General features: G+C 48.0%; 1 protein-coding gene across 12 annotated transcripts in view; it reads right to left on the bottom strand.

Moving 5' to 3' along the window:
• SNPH (syntaphilin) overlaps positions 1-15,477 on the bottom strand; it is a 47,251-nt gene that overhangs the window by 14,335 nt on the left and 17,439 nt on the right. For 2 of the 12 annotated variants that reach the window (XM_056811996.1, XM_056812001.1), the window contains exons 3-4: positions 1,198-1,254; positions 414-504 (exon numbers count right to left, since the gene is read on the bottom strand). In XM_056811996.1, coding sequence (XP_056667974.1) covers positions 414-463 — 50 coding nt within the window. In that variant the 5' untranslated portion in view covers positions 464-504; positions 1,198-1,254. Of the gene's footprint in view, positions 1-413; positions 5,393-15,477 lie in introns of those variants that run through there. The other 10 variants (XM_056811995.1, XM_056811993.1, XM_007474508.3 and 7 more) reach the window with 8 other exon arrangements.

The raw sequence follows: 15,477 nt of genomic DNA, 5'->3' as shown, positions 1-15,477 counted from the left end.
AGACCCAGAGAGAGCTATAAACAGGGGAAAACAAATAGGGGGGATAGGGAGAAAGAGAGACCAAAAGGGGGAGGCAGAAGGCAGACAAGGTGGAGACTGAGGGGGAGAAAGGAGAGTCCTGGAGGGGTCAAAAGACAGACAGAAAACCTGAGAGAGGCAGAGGGGGCTGGAATCAGCTGAAATGAGACCCTCACATTTTAGAGCCGGAAGGGGCCTTGAATATTACCTAATGCAATCCCTTGACAGCTATGGACACTGGGGCAAAGCCAGTTCCCCACAGTCACATTGCCGTGGTTGCCATGTCAGTGAGGGGCCGGGGACCAGTGGCCAGTCCATACAAGACCTCCCCTCCACCCCCAGTTCCTCAGTCTGGAAGCGGGAAAGCAGGGCACCAGCCGGAAGAAGTAACTTACCTGCGAGATCCCGTGGAGGGCCTTCGGCTCCCAGGCAGGGACATGGCCATGAGGCTGCGGGTCCTGGTGAGGGGCGGGATGGGTGCCGCGGCTGAGGAGAAAGGGCGGGTTGGGACGGCCGAGGGCAGGGCCGGCCCTGGCCAGGTCATCCTCTCGCTGGGGCCACCGCCTGGCATGGCTGCCTCAGCTCCTCTCACCCCTTCGGGCCTTGGACAGGGCCCCTGGCTTACCCTAGGGCTGAGCGCGCCCTGGGCGGAGGAGGCCCCTGCTGCCTCAGCCTGAGAAATGTATTTAAAGACAAGCCTCCTTTGGGACTGCTCCCTGTCCCCGGCCAAATCATTCTAGAACCGCAGAGCGGGAAGGAGCCTCAGTGGCTCCGGAATCCAGCTCTCCCCATTTCATAGATGAGGAAGTGGCGGCTCAGGTTCAGTGGCTGCAGAGCCACGCCTGCAGCCCCGGACTTGTCCAGCTCCTTCCCCGACACAAAGGCGCGCGCACGCCCAGGGAGAGGGGACTGGCTAGGAAGCTCACACACACACTGAGCGAGGACAGACGGGCGAGCAGAACCAGGACCTCCTGACTCCCAGACCAGAGCCCTTTGTGGGCCTCCCCCTCAGGCTACCTCCCTGGGTCGTGCTCAGACCGGGTGAGCCCCTCTCCCTGAGCCCCGACGGCACACGCCGGGCTTCTGCTTCTGCTTCCCTGAGGAGGGAGTCCCCGAAGCAGGAGCCGGCACCAAGCCGGGGCTCCCTGCCCCCGCGGCCCAGCGGCCAATCTCACCAACCGTCACATCGGCCATATCCACTGAGAGCCCGGTGGCACGGGGCACTGTGCTTTCCGTCTAAAGGGGGAGACAAGACAGACGGACACTACTAACACGCATGTAGAGAGACACAGACACAGGCGTCACGGAGGCGGCACACGGCGGGGCAGCGACGTGCACGCAGCGATGGACGGGCGCACGGCACTGAGGACCCGCGGGGACTGTGGTGGGCATGCACACACGCAAGCCATGCCAGCAGGGCCAGGCCGGGGCGCAGCAGGCTGGGGGGGGGGCAGAGACAGGCCAGGAAAGAGCCATCCTTGTAGGTAGAGAGCCCCAGGGCCCGTGACTCTTCCAGATGGGGGATGCATACGTGGAAGGACAGAGCCCAGACACCCGATTCTGCCCAGGCCTCAAAGGCAGCAGAGGCAGGACCACAGCCTCCTTCTCCCGGCCTCTTCTTGCTCAGCCCTGCCCTTCCTGGGGTGGTGGGTCTCTTCCCCTCCTGTTCCTCATCGGCTACTTGTCTCTTCTCTGACTGAAAGCTAGGTCCACTCCAGCCTTAAAGGGATGAAGCCGAAGAATGCCTGTCTGCTTAGGGCATAAAAGGGACTGGGGCAGGGAACAGCTGGGTGGCTCAGTGGATGGAGAGTCAGGCCTAGAGACAGGAGGTCCTGGGTTCAAATCTGACCTCAGACACTTCCCAGCTGTGTGACCCTGGGCAAGTCACTTAATCCCCATTGCCTATCCCTTACTGCTCTTCTACCTAGGAACCAATACACAGAATTGATTCCAAGACAGAAGGTAAGGATTATCTTTAAAAAGGGGGGGAGAAACCTGAGGTAGGGTAGGGGGACCTAGGGCAGAGAAGGGGCTAGCTAAAATGGGTGGTGAAGTCTGTGACTTTTGAAAAGAAAGGTTAAGGAATCCAGCTGGCCTGAAGGGAAAGGAAAAGGTATTTGGTAGAGACGGAGAGAGGGAGGCCCACAGGCCAGCAAAACTCTGGAGTACAACAGAACCAGATTAAAATGCAAATGGAAAATGTTGAACACAATAAATAAGAATAAAATATAACACAGATAATTTGTGGTTTTCTAACTCAACAGACAGGCCACTGGACTGTTGCTATTTGAGTTGGAAAACAGTGCTCTAGCCTAATCTTTTATTCCACACTATAACATCTTCAACAAACTGAACTCTTTTAGAGAAGGCTTCCAACGCCAACAATTCTGCCTTGGGATTTTGTTAAGAAGTTACAATTTACTGGGGGCAGCTGGGTGGCTCATTGGATAGGGAGCCAGGCTTAGAGATGGGAGATCCTGGGTTCAAATTTGGCCTCAGACACTTCCTAGCTGAGTGACCCTGGGCAAGTCACTTAACTCTCAGCCCTTCCTGCTCTTCTGCCCTGGAGCTGATAGTTACGTTTTTAAGATAGGAGGTAAAGGTTTAAAAAAAAATTAATGATCCTGCGATTCCCATTTTTCCTTAGACTGAACTAAAACCTGCCTCTCTACAACTTTCATTCATGGCTTGAATTCAGCTCTCTGGGGTCAAGCAGAATAAGTCCGATAACTCTTTCCTATGGCAGTCCTTCAAATACTTAGATGGCTCTCATCCTGCCCTCATGCCCCATGTTCTCGTCTTTAAACTTTCCAGTTCCTTAAAGGGACTTTTGCACGGGAAGGGCTCTTTGATTGGGTTATTCTAGTAGGGCCACACTTCAATTTATTAATGTCCTTCCTAAAAAACGGTACCCCAAACAGAGCACAATACTCTGGAATGAGATCTGACCAGGGCAGCCGGGGCTCCTTAGACTTTCCCACGGCCCCACTCACCCTTCCCAGGCTTTGCAAACCAAGTTTCCCCTCCTCCCATTGAAGTCAATACGTTATTAAAATGTAAGCGTTGTAAGAGGCAGGTGGGTAAGAGCACTGGGCCTAGAGTCAGGAAGCCCCGAGTTCAAATCCAGCCTCAGGCACGTCCTGGCTGGGTGACCAAGGACAAGCCACTTAACTTCGGTATGCCTGGGATGGCTAGGTAGCTCAGTGGATAGCGTGTTAGGCCTAGAGTCAGGAAGATCTGAGGTCAGATGTAACCTCAGACACTTCCTAGCTGTGTGACCTTAACTTTTATGCCACTTCTGACGGCCTGACAAAAGGATCCACGGGGAAGGAAATGGCAAACCACTGTCGTGTCCTTGCCAAGAAAACCGCACGGATAGCTGGCATGACGGGACCACAAAAAAGCTTCATCGCGTCAGGGAGGATCTCCGTTCTGAATGTATATCCCCAGCCTCTAGCAGGGTGTCCAGCCTCAATAACTTCTCATTCATTCGTTCTTTAGTTTTAAGTGGTAGCCTGCCGGAGTAACCACGACAGCCTGGAAAGCCTCCAGATCCATCTAATCCCTGGGAAGATGGGAGGTATTGAAGCTCCATCCGCAGGGCCCGAGCCCCGTACAAAAGCAGGACAGTTTCCCCCTCAATGAATCCAGGTTCCTCGCCGTGGCTTAGCTCTGCTTCCTTGGTCTGAGGGAAATCCCCTTTCTCAACGGTGCAGAAATCCCACAGCCTCTGGCCTCCCCTCCAGGGCTAGGAGCGAGGGGACAGCAGGCTCGGGACGCTCAAGCCAAGGGGAGAGCACAAGAGAGATGACACAGGCCTCCGCATCTGACCACTGCCAGCCAAAGAGAAACTAGGGAACTGGGCAAAGATGGCACAGAAAGCTGCAATCTGACCCAGGAGTCCCCAGGCGGTGGGGAAGATCCCCTGCTCAGCGTTAGCGTCCTTCACCCCCGGCCCCCTCCCACTCCTCACACGCCAGGCAGTTCTGGCTGAAGGAGCTCCTTTCTCACAGCTGGACAAAAGAGGCCTGCTCAAGTGGCCTGTTTCCTGGCGGGGCACACAGAGCACACCCTGTTTCCCTTAGCAGGATGGGGCAGGACGCAGCTCATATTGTCGTCTCTCCATAGCTCACAGGTGTCGGGTACCTGGCCCTCGGGGGAGCTGCCAGACACTTGGCTGGTCACCTGAGCTCGATGCCACTGCCTGCCCATCCCCTCGGAGGCTCGGTGAGGCTACCTACCTGGGAATCTTTCCCCAGCAGGCTTCCAGCCCTGATCCGGGAGCTCAGGCTCTGCTGTTGCTGTTATTGTTCGGTAGTTGTTCAGAAGTGTCCGACTCTTCTTGATCCCATTTAGGGTTTTCTTTTTTTTTTTTAATATCATTTCACAAAAATATTTTTCCAAGGCTACAGGATTTAGGGGGTCTCCTTTCCCTCTTTCCTCCCCCCTCCTGGAGCTGACAAGCTATTCCACTGGGTTATACATGTATTATCACACAGAATCTATTTTTAAGGTTTTTTTTAGCAAAGATACTGGAGTGGTTTGCTGTTTCTTCCTCTAGTTCATTTGACAGATGAGAAAACTGAGACAAATAGGGTTAAGTGACTCGTCCAGGGCCACACAGCTGGTAGGTATCTGAGGCCAGATTTGAACTCCAGATGAGTCTCCCTGACTCCTGGGCCCAGGATTCTGTGCACTATGGCACAGGCTAGCTGCACCCAAATGGTTCTGTTGCTCTGGAATCCTGAGCAAGTCAACCCATTTCTCTATACCTCAGTCTTGTGAAGATGGGATTAACTCTCCCCTGCCCATTTTTAGATTTAATCACCAGAAGTGTATACACTCCACTTACACTTGAGTGGGGGAGGTCTGTAACCCACGTGTGCAATAGTGGGTGATGAATCAGAATCTGACTTCCCCCTGGGCAGTTCTAAGCAAAGCTTTAGCTATAATTGGTACACATAAAATGGAAGGAAGTCACAGGAAGTGACGAAAAGGAAAGGTCTTTAAAAATGCCAAGAACTTCCTGTGATGAGGTCTCTTGCCTTGCACTTGATCTTGAAGGAGCTCCAGCTTGGGACCTCGGACTGCTCTTGGATTTTTCCCTTAGAACTACCTGTGGGTAAGTGAAAAAAGGCTGACTCCTTTCCTGGATTTTTTTTTAAACCCTTACCTTCCATCTTAGAATCAATACTGTGTAATGGTTCCAAGGCAGAAGAGTGGTAAGGGCTAGGCTATGGGGGATAAGTGACTTGTCCAGGGTCACACAGCTGGAAATTATCTGAGGCCAGATTTGAACCCAGGACCTCCTGTCTCCAGGACTGGCTCTCTATCCACTGCGCACCTAGCTGACCCTACTCCTGCTCCTTCCTTCCTTCCTCCTCTTCCTCTTCTTTCTTTCTTTCTTTCTTTCTTTCTTTCTTTCTTTCTTTCTTTCTTTCTTTCTTTCTTTCTTTCTTTCTTTCTTTCTTTCTTTCTTTCTTTCTTTCTTTCTTTCTTTCTTTCTTTCTTTCTTTCTTTCTTTCTTTCTTTCTTTCTTTCTTTCTTTCTTTCTTTCTCTTTCTCTTTCCTTTCTTTCTTCTTTTCCTTACCTTCCATCTTAGAATCAATATTGATTCTATTGGTTCTAAGGCAGAGGAGTAGCAAGGGCTGGCAATAGGGATTAAGTGACTTGTCCAGGGGCACCCAAATTTGAACCTCTCTCCTCTATCCACTGGATACCCTCCTCTATTCACTCTTGAGTATGGGACAAAGGGGTACAGAGAAGGTCCAGTTTTGGTGGCTGGGACCAGAACACCATTACAAATGCATGAAAATGACATCTGGACTCTAAAACAGGACTCTAAAACTGAGGGTATCTCAGGAAAGTGATTGGGGCCTCAGAAGACGGAGACCCTGATGTCTATGGGATGTAAACACACAGGAAAAAAAAGAAGCCACTGGAGAGATTGAGACCAGGAGAACCAGCGAAGCCTCAGCCGAAGCTTGACTTGCTTTGGTCAGGGCCAGTTCTCAATGTAGAGGAGCCCTCCACACTCAGCCCCCAAGAGTGGCCCAAGGAGGATTGGGAAGATATACACCATCACCAAACGGAGCACTCAGGGTGTGATAGAGAACCAGGACCCAGGAATGTGGAGAAGGAGAGGGTGGGGATATTCCTGGGGAAAGGAAGAGAAGGTGGACAGGGGACAGAGCCTAACTCTAAAGCTGTCCACATAGTCTACCTAAAGTTCAGGTCTGAGCACCTCACTACACTGAAAATGAAAAACCGTCAGTGCCTCTCAGTCCTAGCTGGAAGAGATCTCTGATATTATGTACAACCCGGATTTGAAGAAGATCTCTTCGATAATGTTCCCATCAAGTAGTCATTCAGCTTTCACTACAAGATCTCCCGTAAGAGAGTCCACTCTCTCTTCAGGCAGCACATTCCACTTTTGGATAACTGATGGCTAAGAAGCTTTTCCTCCCATCGGACCCAAGGCCATCAGGAGTCAGATTTACCTCTCATGGGATCACCTTTCTAAATATGTCAAGATCACTATGGAGTCTATTCCCTATTTGCCTCCAACACATCTCCTCATTCCAGACTAAACAGCTCTATCCTTTTTATTTCTGCCTTAGATACTTTTTCTGCCTCAATACTGTATATGGGTTCCAAGGCAGAAGAGAGGTAAGGGCTAGGTAATGGGGGTTGAGGGACTTGCCCAGGGTCACACAGCTGGGAAGTATCTGAGTCCAGATTTGAATAGAGAGCCAGGCCCAGAGACAGGAGGTCCTGGGTTCAAATGTGGCCTCAGACACTTCCAGGCCGTGTGAGCCTGAGTGAGTCATTTAACCTCCGCTGCTTAGCCCTTACAGCTCTTCAGCTTTGGAACCGATTCTAAGATTGAAGGTAAGGGTTTTAAATAAATATGTGGTGCACAGATCCGAACACATCCTACTCTAATGTGCCCTGGGGTTCCATTAGCTTTTCTGGCTGCCATACCCCTATTGATTTATATTGCTCTGAGAATTCTCTGGAGATCACAGATATTTTTCAGACAGAGTCATGCCTCTCCATCCTGCACTTAGTTATTTGTACTTATGAAGTTGATTTAAAAAAAAAATCCAGATAGAAGATTTGAAACATGTATTCAACTTAATCTTATTAGATCTGGCCTGTCAGGATTTTCTTGGATTCTGACTCTAAGACCCTAAACACGCCGCCAGACCTCCCACCACCATGACATTTGCAAATTTGATCTGTATGACGTCGATACAGTAAAACATTTCTATTGATGCTTTTTATTTATTTATTTTTAAACCCTTACCTTCCATCTTAGAATCAATACTATGTATTGGTTCCAAGGCAGAAGAGTGGTAAGGGCTAGGCCATGGGGGTCAAGTGACTCACCCAGGGTCACACAATTAGGTAGTGTCTGAGGCCAGATTTGAACCCAGGACCTCTTGTCTCTAGGCCTGGCTGTCAATCCACTGAGCCACCCAGCTTCCCCCTTATTGATGCTTTTTTAAAAACTCATCATTGTCCTTTCCCAATACCATCTCATGCCATTCTCTGGAATGAAGAGAAATGGGTAAGAGAAACAAAAGGGCACATCGCAGCTCTGTCTGACATGCCTCTATCCACTGGCTGGGTAAGATGTTAAATGTCCCGGGGACAAGGACAGAGCTCGGAGGCCCTCTGCCAGAGACTCATTCCAAACGGACACAGAACTATTAAGGGCTGTTCTTGGAATTTGGCCACTTAACCAGTTCTGAAATTCCCTACACACTCTGTTCCACATGCAAGGTGGGAGAAACTTAGTCACATGCTTTACTAAAATCTGGGCAAATTACATCTACAGCGTTACCTGTTCTGTCTGTGCAGTAATACTGTCAGAAAGGACAATGAGTTTAATGGGCAAAACTGGGTCTTCATGCTTACTGCTTTCTTTTCTGGAGGTGTACTATCTCTTTAATAAGCCACCCTGCAAGGGGCAGCTGGTGGCTCAGTGGATTGAGAGCTAGACCTAGAAATGGGAGGTCCTGGGTTCAAATCTCACCTCAGACACTTCTTAACTGTGTGACCCTGGGCAAGTCACTGCACCTTCCTTGGCCTCCCTTTCCTCATGAGTAAAAATGGGTTTAAGGAGGCTGGGTGGTGTAGGGGAGAAAGCACAGAGCCTGGATCCAAGAAGACTTGAGTTTAAATCCAGCCTCAGAGATTTGTTAGCTGTATGACCTTGGGCAACTTACTTCACCCTGCTGAGATGGAGAAGGGAATTACTCCAGTATCTTTTAAGAAAACCCCAAATGGGTCACGAAGAGCTGGATATGACTGAAGAACAATAACAAAAATAGGAGGATGGCCTGGCTGACCCCTGAGCTTCTTTTAGCTTTGCATCTATGATTCAATGTTAAGGCCATGCCCTGTGGTTTAAAAAAATCCATTCTCCACCTGCCACAGCTTCCCTTTCCTGTATCTAGTCTCTCTCTTGACCTAGATCTGACCTGTTTCTTGGCTCCAAAACCCTTCAGTGGCTCTATATTACTAAACAAATATGGGACAAACTCCTTAATTTGACATTCAAGGTCTTCTACAAGCTCATGCTTCAACCTTATTTCACACTGCTCATTAAAAAAAAAAACCCTTATTTTCTTTAAAAAAAAATCCTTGCCTTTCATTTTATAATCAATACTATGTACTGGTTCCAAGGCAGACTTGCCCAGGGTCACATAGCTAGGAAGTGTATGAGGCCAGATTTGAACCCAGGACCTCCTCATCTCTAGGTCTGGCTCTCAATCCACTGAACCATCCAGGTGCCTCCAATAATGCTTACTTTCTGACTTCATATCAGTTCTAAGAAAGAAGAATAGCAAGTACTAGTCATTAAGGGTTAAGTGATTTGCTAAGAAAGTGTATGAGACCTGATTTGAACCCAGATCCTCCTGACTCCAGGCCTGGTACTCTAACTACTGTGCTACCAGCTTCCCCTACACAGTATTCTTCTTCATATATTCTATGCTCCAACGTGGAGTGCTCCAGTTCCCTGATCCGGCCCTTCCCCTTCCCCACCTTCATGCATTCTTGCAGTCTGTCCAACACACCTGGAATTCCCCTCCTCCCTGGAAAAGGCCAGGTAGGTTCCCCATCCCATCTATCCCCACCATAATAAAGGCTCTCCTGATTTCCCGCACATTCTCTCCCACCTCCAGAGTTTCTTAGAGCTCAATGACCAAGACAAGCCTCTCTCTAACTTTATTTCTCTCATTAGTTTGCAAGATCGGTAAAGGCAGAGACGATGTCATGCTCCATCTCTGCATCCCTAGCACCCAGCCTCTGCCTGACCTGAGTCAGGTATTTATTTACTCACAGGATAATAACAATTACAGCTGACACTTTTTTGTGGAGCACTTGAAAGCTGGCAAGGTTACCTGATTTTATTTTCACAATAACCCTGAGAGGCAGATATTATTATCATCCTCATTTTACAGTTGAGGAAACCAAGTCTGATTAACTGCTGTTAAATGATTTGTCCAAGGCCAGGAAAATTGGAAGTATCTGAAGTGGCATTAGACCTTAGAGCTTCCTGACTCCAACTCCAGAGCTCTATCCACTGGGCTACCCATCTGAGCTAGAGCTAGATCAATCCTCTGGTCCAATCCTTTTGTTTTACAGAAAAAGAAAATTGGTGGGAAGGTATGGTGTGTCTTGGCCAAGGTTAAGCAGGTAGTAAATGACAACCAGGGTCTGAAAAAATCAGTTCTTCTATCTCTAAATTCAGGATTGTTTTCTCTATATCACACTTGGTCCTAAATTCTGGAAGGCTCTCCAGGTTGAAGAACTTGGATTTTTTTTTTTTAGGCTTTGGGAAGTCAGTGACTTCCTTCCTTCCTTCCTTCCTTCCTTCCTTCCTTCCTTCCTTCCTTCCTTCCTTCCTTCCTTCCTTCCTTCCTTCCTCAGATGAGGAGTGATGTGGTGAAAAGAGCAGAAAAACTAACCTGGCAGCAACAATAAAGGATGGGTTGGAGAGGGAGAAAGGAGAGGTCCTTTTTTCCCCACTCTTCTCACAAATCTCCCATGAAATGAACAGCACACCAGACAGGCTCATGCAGGGTCAACATCAGAACTGATTTTGCCACAGCTCTGTGTCCACGTTCAGTTTGGACCATGATGCTGATTAATCTGCCCCACAGACCAGCATAGAGCCCTTCCCATAGGAAATGCTTAATTCAGGAGTCTAGGTTTTAGAGGTAGAAAGAACTCTTTTGTCATGGATCTGGATGGCAAGGCCCAGAAAGTCCAACTTGCCCAAAGTCATAAAATAATTAGTAGCAGGGTTAGAATTTGAACCGGGGTGGGGGGGTTGGGTGGGAAGAGCTAGGTGGCTCAGTGGATAGAGCACCTGGAATCAGGAGGACCTATATTCTAATCTGGCCTCACACATTTCCTAGCTGTGTGACCTTGGGCAAGTCACTTAACACATTTGTCTAGGTCTTGCCCTTTTGTCTTAGAGTTGTTACTAAATAGAAAGTAAGGGTTTAAAAATATAGAGAGGATTTGAATCCAGATGTTTGACTGCAAATCTAGGGCTCTTTCTACTAGCTTTTAGAGTTAATGGAAGCCATTAGCTATTGTACTAGTATAAATATATAGGAGCCTGCATCCATCCACTTGGGTTAAGAACAGCTGGGCAGTGTCCTGATGGACAGCTCCAAGTGCTGCTTCTTAAGGGGCTTCACTCCCATTTGTCTGAGAGAATGGCTGAGGTGTCCACTACATATGTCCATGGAGGAAGGAAGGGCTTCTTCAGATGGTTGGATGTCTGTGAGAGACAAGCTCAGACTTTTAATGGTGGACAGCATGCTTCCCGGGAGTCACAGATGTGGGAAGATGGCCAATTGCAGGGATGGTGAACCTTTTAGAGACTGAGTGCCCAAACTGCAACCCTCACGCTAATGTGAGTTGCTCCCTTACCCCAAGCAAGGGAGGGAGGAAGTGCTCCCATTGGGCTGCTGAGCAGAGGGATGGGTGATGGGAGAAATGTCCTCTAGCACAGTGGGAGAGAGGGAAGAGAGCAGTCCCCTCTGGCATGAGTGCCATAGTTTCACCAGCATAGGCCCAATGTGTCCCCTGATTCCCTGTGCTTGCAACCCTAATAGCTGTTAAGAGTAGACTCTCCTTGGGAAGATCATTCTCTTTCTCCTTGATTAAATAGAGATTTTATCTCACTTCTAGCCAGAGATTCTCTATTCTTCTAGTTTTTGCTCTATTTTAATCTGCCTTCCCCAATTTCTATTTGCTATTCACTTTGACAAAGAGTTCATGATGGTCTAGTGTTTGGTGGGAAGAAGATAAATTGATAAAAATAAGCTAAGTATCATCCTTTCCTTATGAGTAATTGGAGCAGGTAGATGGCACCATGGATAAAGTGTTGGGTCTAGAGTCAGGAAGACCTGAATTTAAATCTGACCTCAGATACTTACTAGCAAGGTGACCCTGGGTAAGTCACTTAACCCTGTTTGCCTCAATTTCCCCATCTGGAAAATGATCTGGAGAAGGAATGGCAAACCACTCCAGTATCTTTGACAAGTGTAAAGATTAAAATTTAGGAATATGGGGAGACTGAGGCAGGTAGAAATTAGTTTCTCTCTGCAAGGAGTATTATATTTTTTAGAGGTTTATTAAAGGTTAAAGGTTAAAGAAAATACAGAATAAGAAAAAACACGTGCCTAGGCCAGAGGCCTAGGCCAGATAACCTCAAATCCCAGAAGAGATGCATCTGCTCCAAAACGGAAGTCCAAAAAGAGACCCCAAAAACCTTTGCCACCAGCTTAAATCCTTCCTCGATCTCAGCCCACCTCAGAATTCCTGTGAGATTACAAAGCATTTTGGGGAAGTGGAGCAAAGGCTTGTGGGGATTGTAGTCCTGTATTCAAGTCTATTTTTTACACAAGAACACCCAAAACAGAGTCATGAAGAGTCAGAAAGGACTGAACAACAACATGAGCAATCAGAAAACATCTTTTATCCTTGGGCACAAAGTATCATCCCCCTGGACTACCAATATTTGGGGTGTGGTGGACAAATAGAATTCTAACCCAATATCCCTCTTCTACAAGCAAGGGGAAGCTATGGTCCTCTTCTTGTTCCCAGAAAACAGGAATCATAGTTGTCTTTGAAGAGGGGTCACTGACACCAGATCAGACATCTATCCCCGCCATATGCAAATGGAGCCATTTGAGTGGGATAATGTGAGAGGCTGTAGAAGCCTCCTGGCTGCCATCTTTCTGAGGAGGCTGCCCTGCCTTTGGTTGCACAGGTCTTAACTGGAGGTCTGGGCTCTGGGATAAGGCTGCCTTCCCATGAGTGTAAGAGACACCACTATAAGCCGAGGCAACCTCTCCCTGTCTCTGAGTCCTCTGGGTTCTGAGGCCTAACCAGGGCTTTTGGTTCACTCCTGCCCAGGATTCCCCCCTCCCAGCTGAGTGGGGGTTCTCCCCTCCTCTCCTCCTGGCCAGGGGCTATTTTTGGCCTCTTGGGACCTGCCAATTGGGTTACAGGCAGCAAACTGAAGTGGCCGATTCATTCCCCACAGAATACAAAGTGGTCCTTTTATTACCGGGCCTTCCTGGCCCAGGGCCCACCTCACCCACCCCACCCCCACCTGCTGTCCAAGCTGTGCTCTGTCAGCGAAGGCCACACAACCAAGGCTTTTCAGGTGCTCTGGAGGAAGGGAGGGATCTCATTGAGAAGACATCGCCATGGAGCCCAGAGGGAGAGGTATGTGCGCTTGGAAGGGAGGGCTCACAGGAGGGAGCCAGAATTGTTTCCCATTTCCCTCCCTTGGAATAGTTTCCCTGTTCTCTCCTCCTCTCCACAGCTTGCCTCTCTCCCCTGGGGAAGCCTTCCCTGACTACCCTGATCCAGGCTAGAACCTGGAACTCTGCTCTCCCACTTGGAACTTGTATTAATACACTTTCAGTCTCCACTCTACCCTTAGCACTTAATGTCTCCTGTATGTCAGGGAATCTTTTCTTCCCAACTCAATAAAAACACGTACAGCCTGTCCCATTCATTCGCCCTTGAATTGCTCGCAGGCTTAGACTGCCATTTAACTGTTTCTTTTAAACCCTTACCTCCTGCCTTAGAATCAATACTATGTACTGGTTCCAAGTGGTAAGCCGAGTGGTAAGGGCTAGACAATGGGGGTCAAGTGACTTGCCCAGGGTCATATAGCTGGGTCGTGTCTGAGGTCAGATTTGAACCCAGGACCTCCTGTCTCTAGGCCTGACTCTCAATCCACTGGGCCACTCTGCTGACCCCCATTTAACTGCTTCATGAACGAAAACCTAATGTCCACCAGCTAGACTGTGAGCTCTCACAGGATACAGGCTTCAGTTCCCATTTGATTGTAAGCTCCTTGAGGGCAGGGACTGTCTTTTGCCTCTCCAGGGCTTAAAAAAGTTCCTGGCACATAGCAGGCCCTTAATGAATGTTCATTGATTGATTAGACTTCCCTGATTCCCTCCTAAGCTTAGCACAAGCCTGAGGACCCAGTATTTTAATTAAAAACTTCAGTTCATAGAACTTTAGAGAAAGAATAGTTCACAGAGCAAAGAGAATGAACAGAAAGGAATCTAAATTCAGAAGGTTGGCACTCAAAGGTTCCTTAGGAATGATTTGGTCCAATTCCACTAATTTTACAGAGGAGGAAAAAGATACCCAGAGAAGGGAAAAGTGACTTGCCCAAGGTCACACATCAGCCAGAACCAGAATTCCAGTTTCCTGATTAGTCCAAGTGCATTCTACTACATCCTGCATTCTCTGTAGAGCAGTGTCCACCTTTTCCTGGAAGCATGTGGGGAGGTATTTATGGTGGCTCAGTGCTAGCAGCTTCTAAGGGAGATCCTTTTCTAAATGATTTCCCTTGGTGACCTTTCATAGCTGACAAGCTGCTCCGGTGACAAGGCCATGTCTCCCAAGTCATTACCAGGAAGGGGACCACTGAGGCCACACAAAGATTGCTTTGATGTCTTTAAGGGCATACAAGAATTCTCTCCCTTTTCCTCCCCGTTCCTCCCCTGGAAAATTCTAGCCCTTTCCATCCAGTGTTTCTCTGGGGTCCTTCTCTGCCTGGAGAGTACCCAGAGAGAAGAGCCTACCAGCATGACCTTCTGGCACCACTCCCCCCAGGATGGCTCCTGGTATCTGCTCAACGTGGTACACAGAAAGGAAACCCAGAAGCCATAGGGAGTTAGGCAGAGGTAAGGGCAGCATGCCTAGTGACAGTCATCCTCCTTGCTAAAATCCCTGCTCTCCGGCTTCCATCAGTCTGTATGAACTGAAGTATGAGGGATGGAGAGCCCTGGTGGTTGAATCCAGCCCATACCTGAAACGAAATCTTCATTTCAATGGTCATCCAGCCTCTGCCAGAGGATCCCCATTAGGGAAGGGGAACCCACTACTTACTGAGGCTGCTCACCCTACACATTCGGAGTTCCTGACTGCTTTCTCTTTGCAATCCCCACTCCATGCTCCTGGTTCTGTCCTCTGGAGCCAAATAGAACTCATCTATCCCCCACCCCAATTCTTTAAATACTTAAAGGCAGTCATCATGACCCCCCCACTTCTCTTCCCTGGTTTGTATTCTCTTCTCCAAGATAAGCATCCCCAATTCCTTCAAGAGATCTTCACATGGCATGGATTCAAGGCTCTTCGCCATGCTAGTCTCTAAAGTGAAGAGTTTTCAGAAGGTGGCACTGTCCCTCCTAATAACCTTTATCATCGAAAACTCAACCCTATCTTCCAGAAGTAGCCTGACCAGGGCAGAATATGGAGGGACCATTCTCTCCTAATTCCTAAAGCTTGTGTCTCTTTTAACATAGCCCAACATCAAATTAGCCTTCTTTTATTTTTTGGCTGATACATATCAGATTGCTGATTCATATTGAACTTGAAATTCACTTAAACCCCAGATTGTTTTTTGGACAAATAGCTCCTCCTTCATCATGGGAGTTTGTAGTTGATACTTAGAAGCCAAATATAAGATTTTATGCCACTTTCATTGTATCACTGAATTTTCAAAAATCTTCCCTGTATTATTAACCAATTCTTTGTTTTTGCTGCTTAAGACCCTCTTCTACTGGCCCCTTTCTAACCTTGTCTTTTTTTAAAATAAGAAATAAATCTTTATTGATTTTTATTTGTTTTTACATCTCAATGAACCTTTCTTTTCTCTCTTTACTAGAGAATCATCTTTTATAATAGAGACTTGATTTTTTTTTTTTTTTTGCTATTATGGACCCCTTTGGCAGTCTGGTGAAGCATATGGACTCAAGTGCTTTTCTTATATCTTTTCTATCTCATATCTATAGCACTCGTCATGATTCCTTTCCTTTGCATCTGTTCACACAAATCTTCTCAAGCTTTCTTGTCACAACTCGTGACCTGCTCTCCTGTGGAAATCGTGTTTCAGT

The sequence above is a fragment of the Monodelphis domestica genome, chromosome 1 (genome assembly GCF_027887165.1).
Source record: "Monodelphis domestica isolate mMonDom1 chromosome 1, mMonDom1.pri, whole genome shotgun sequence".
NCBI lineage: Eukaryota > Metazoa > Chordata > Mammalia > Didelphimorphia > Didelphidae > Monodelphis > Monodelphis domestica.
Note: the sequence above shows the minus strand (reverse complement) of the source record. Positions and strands in the feature narration are given on the sequence as shown.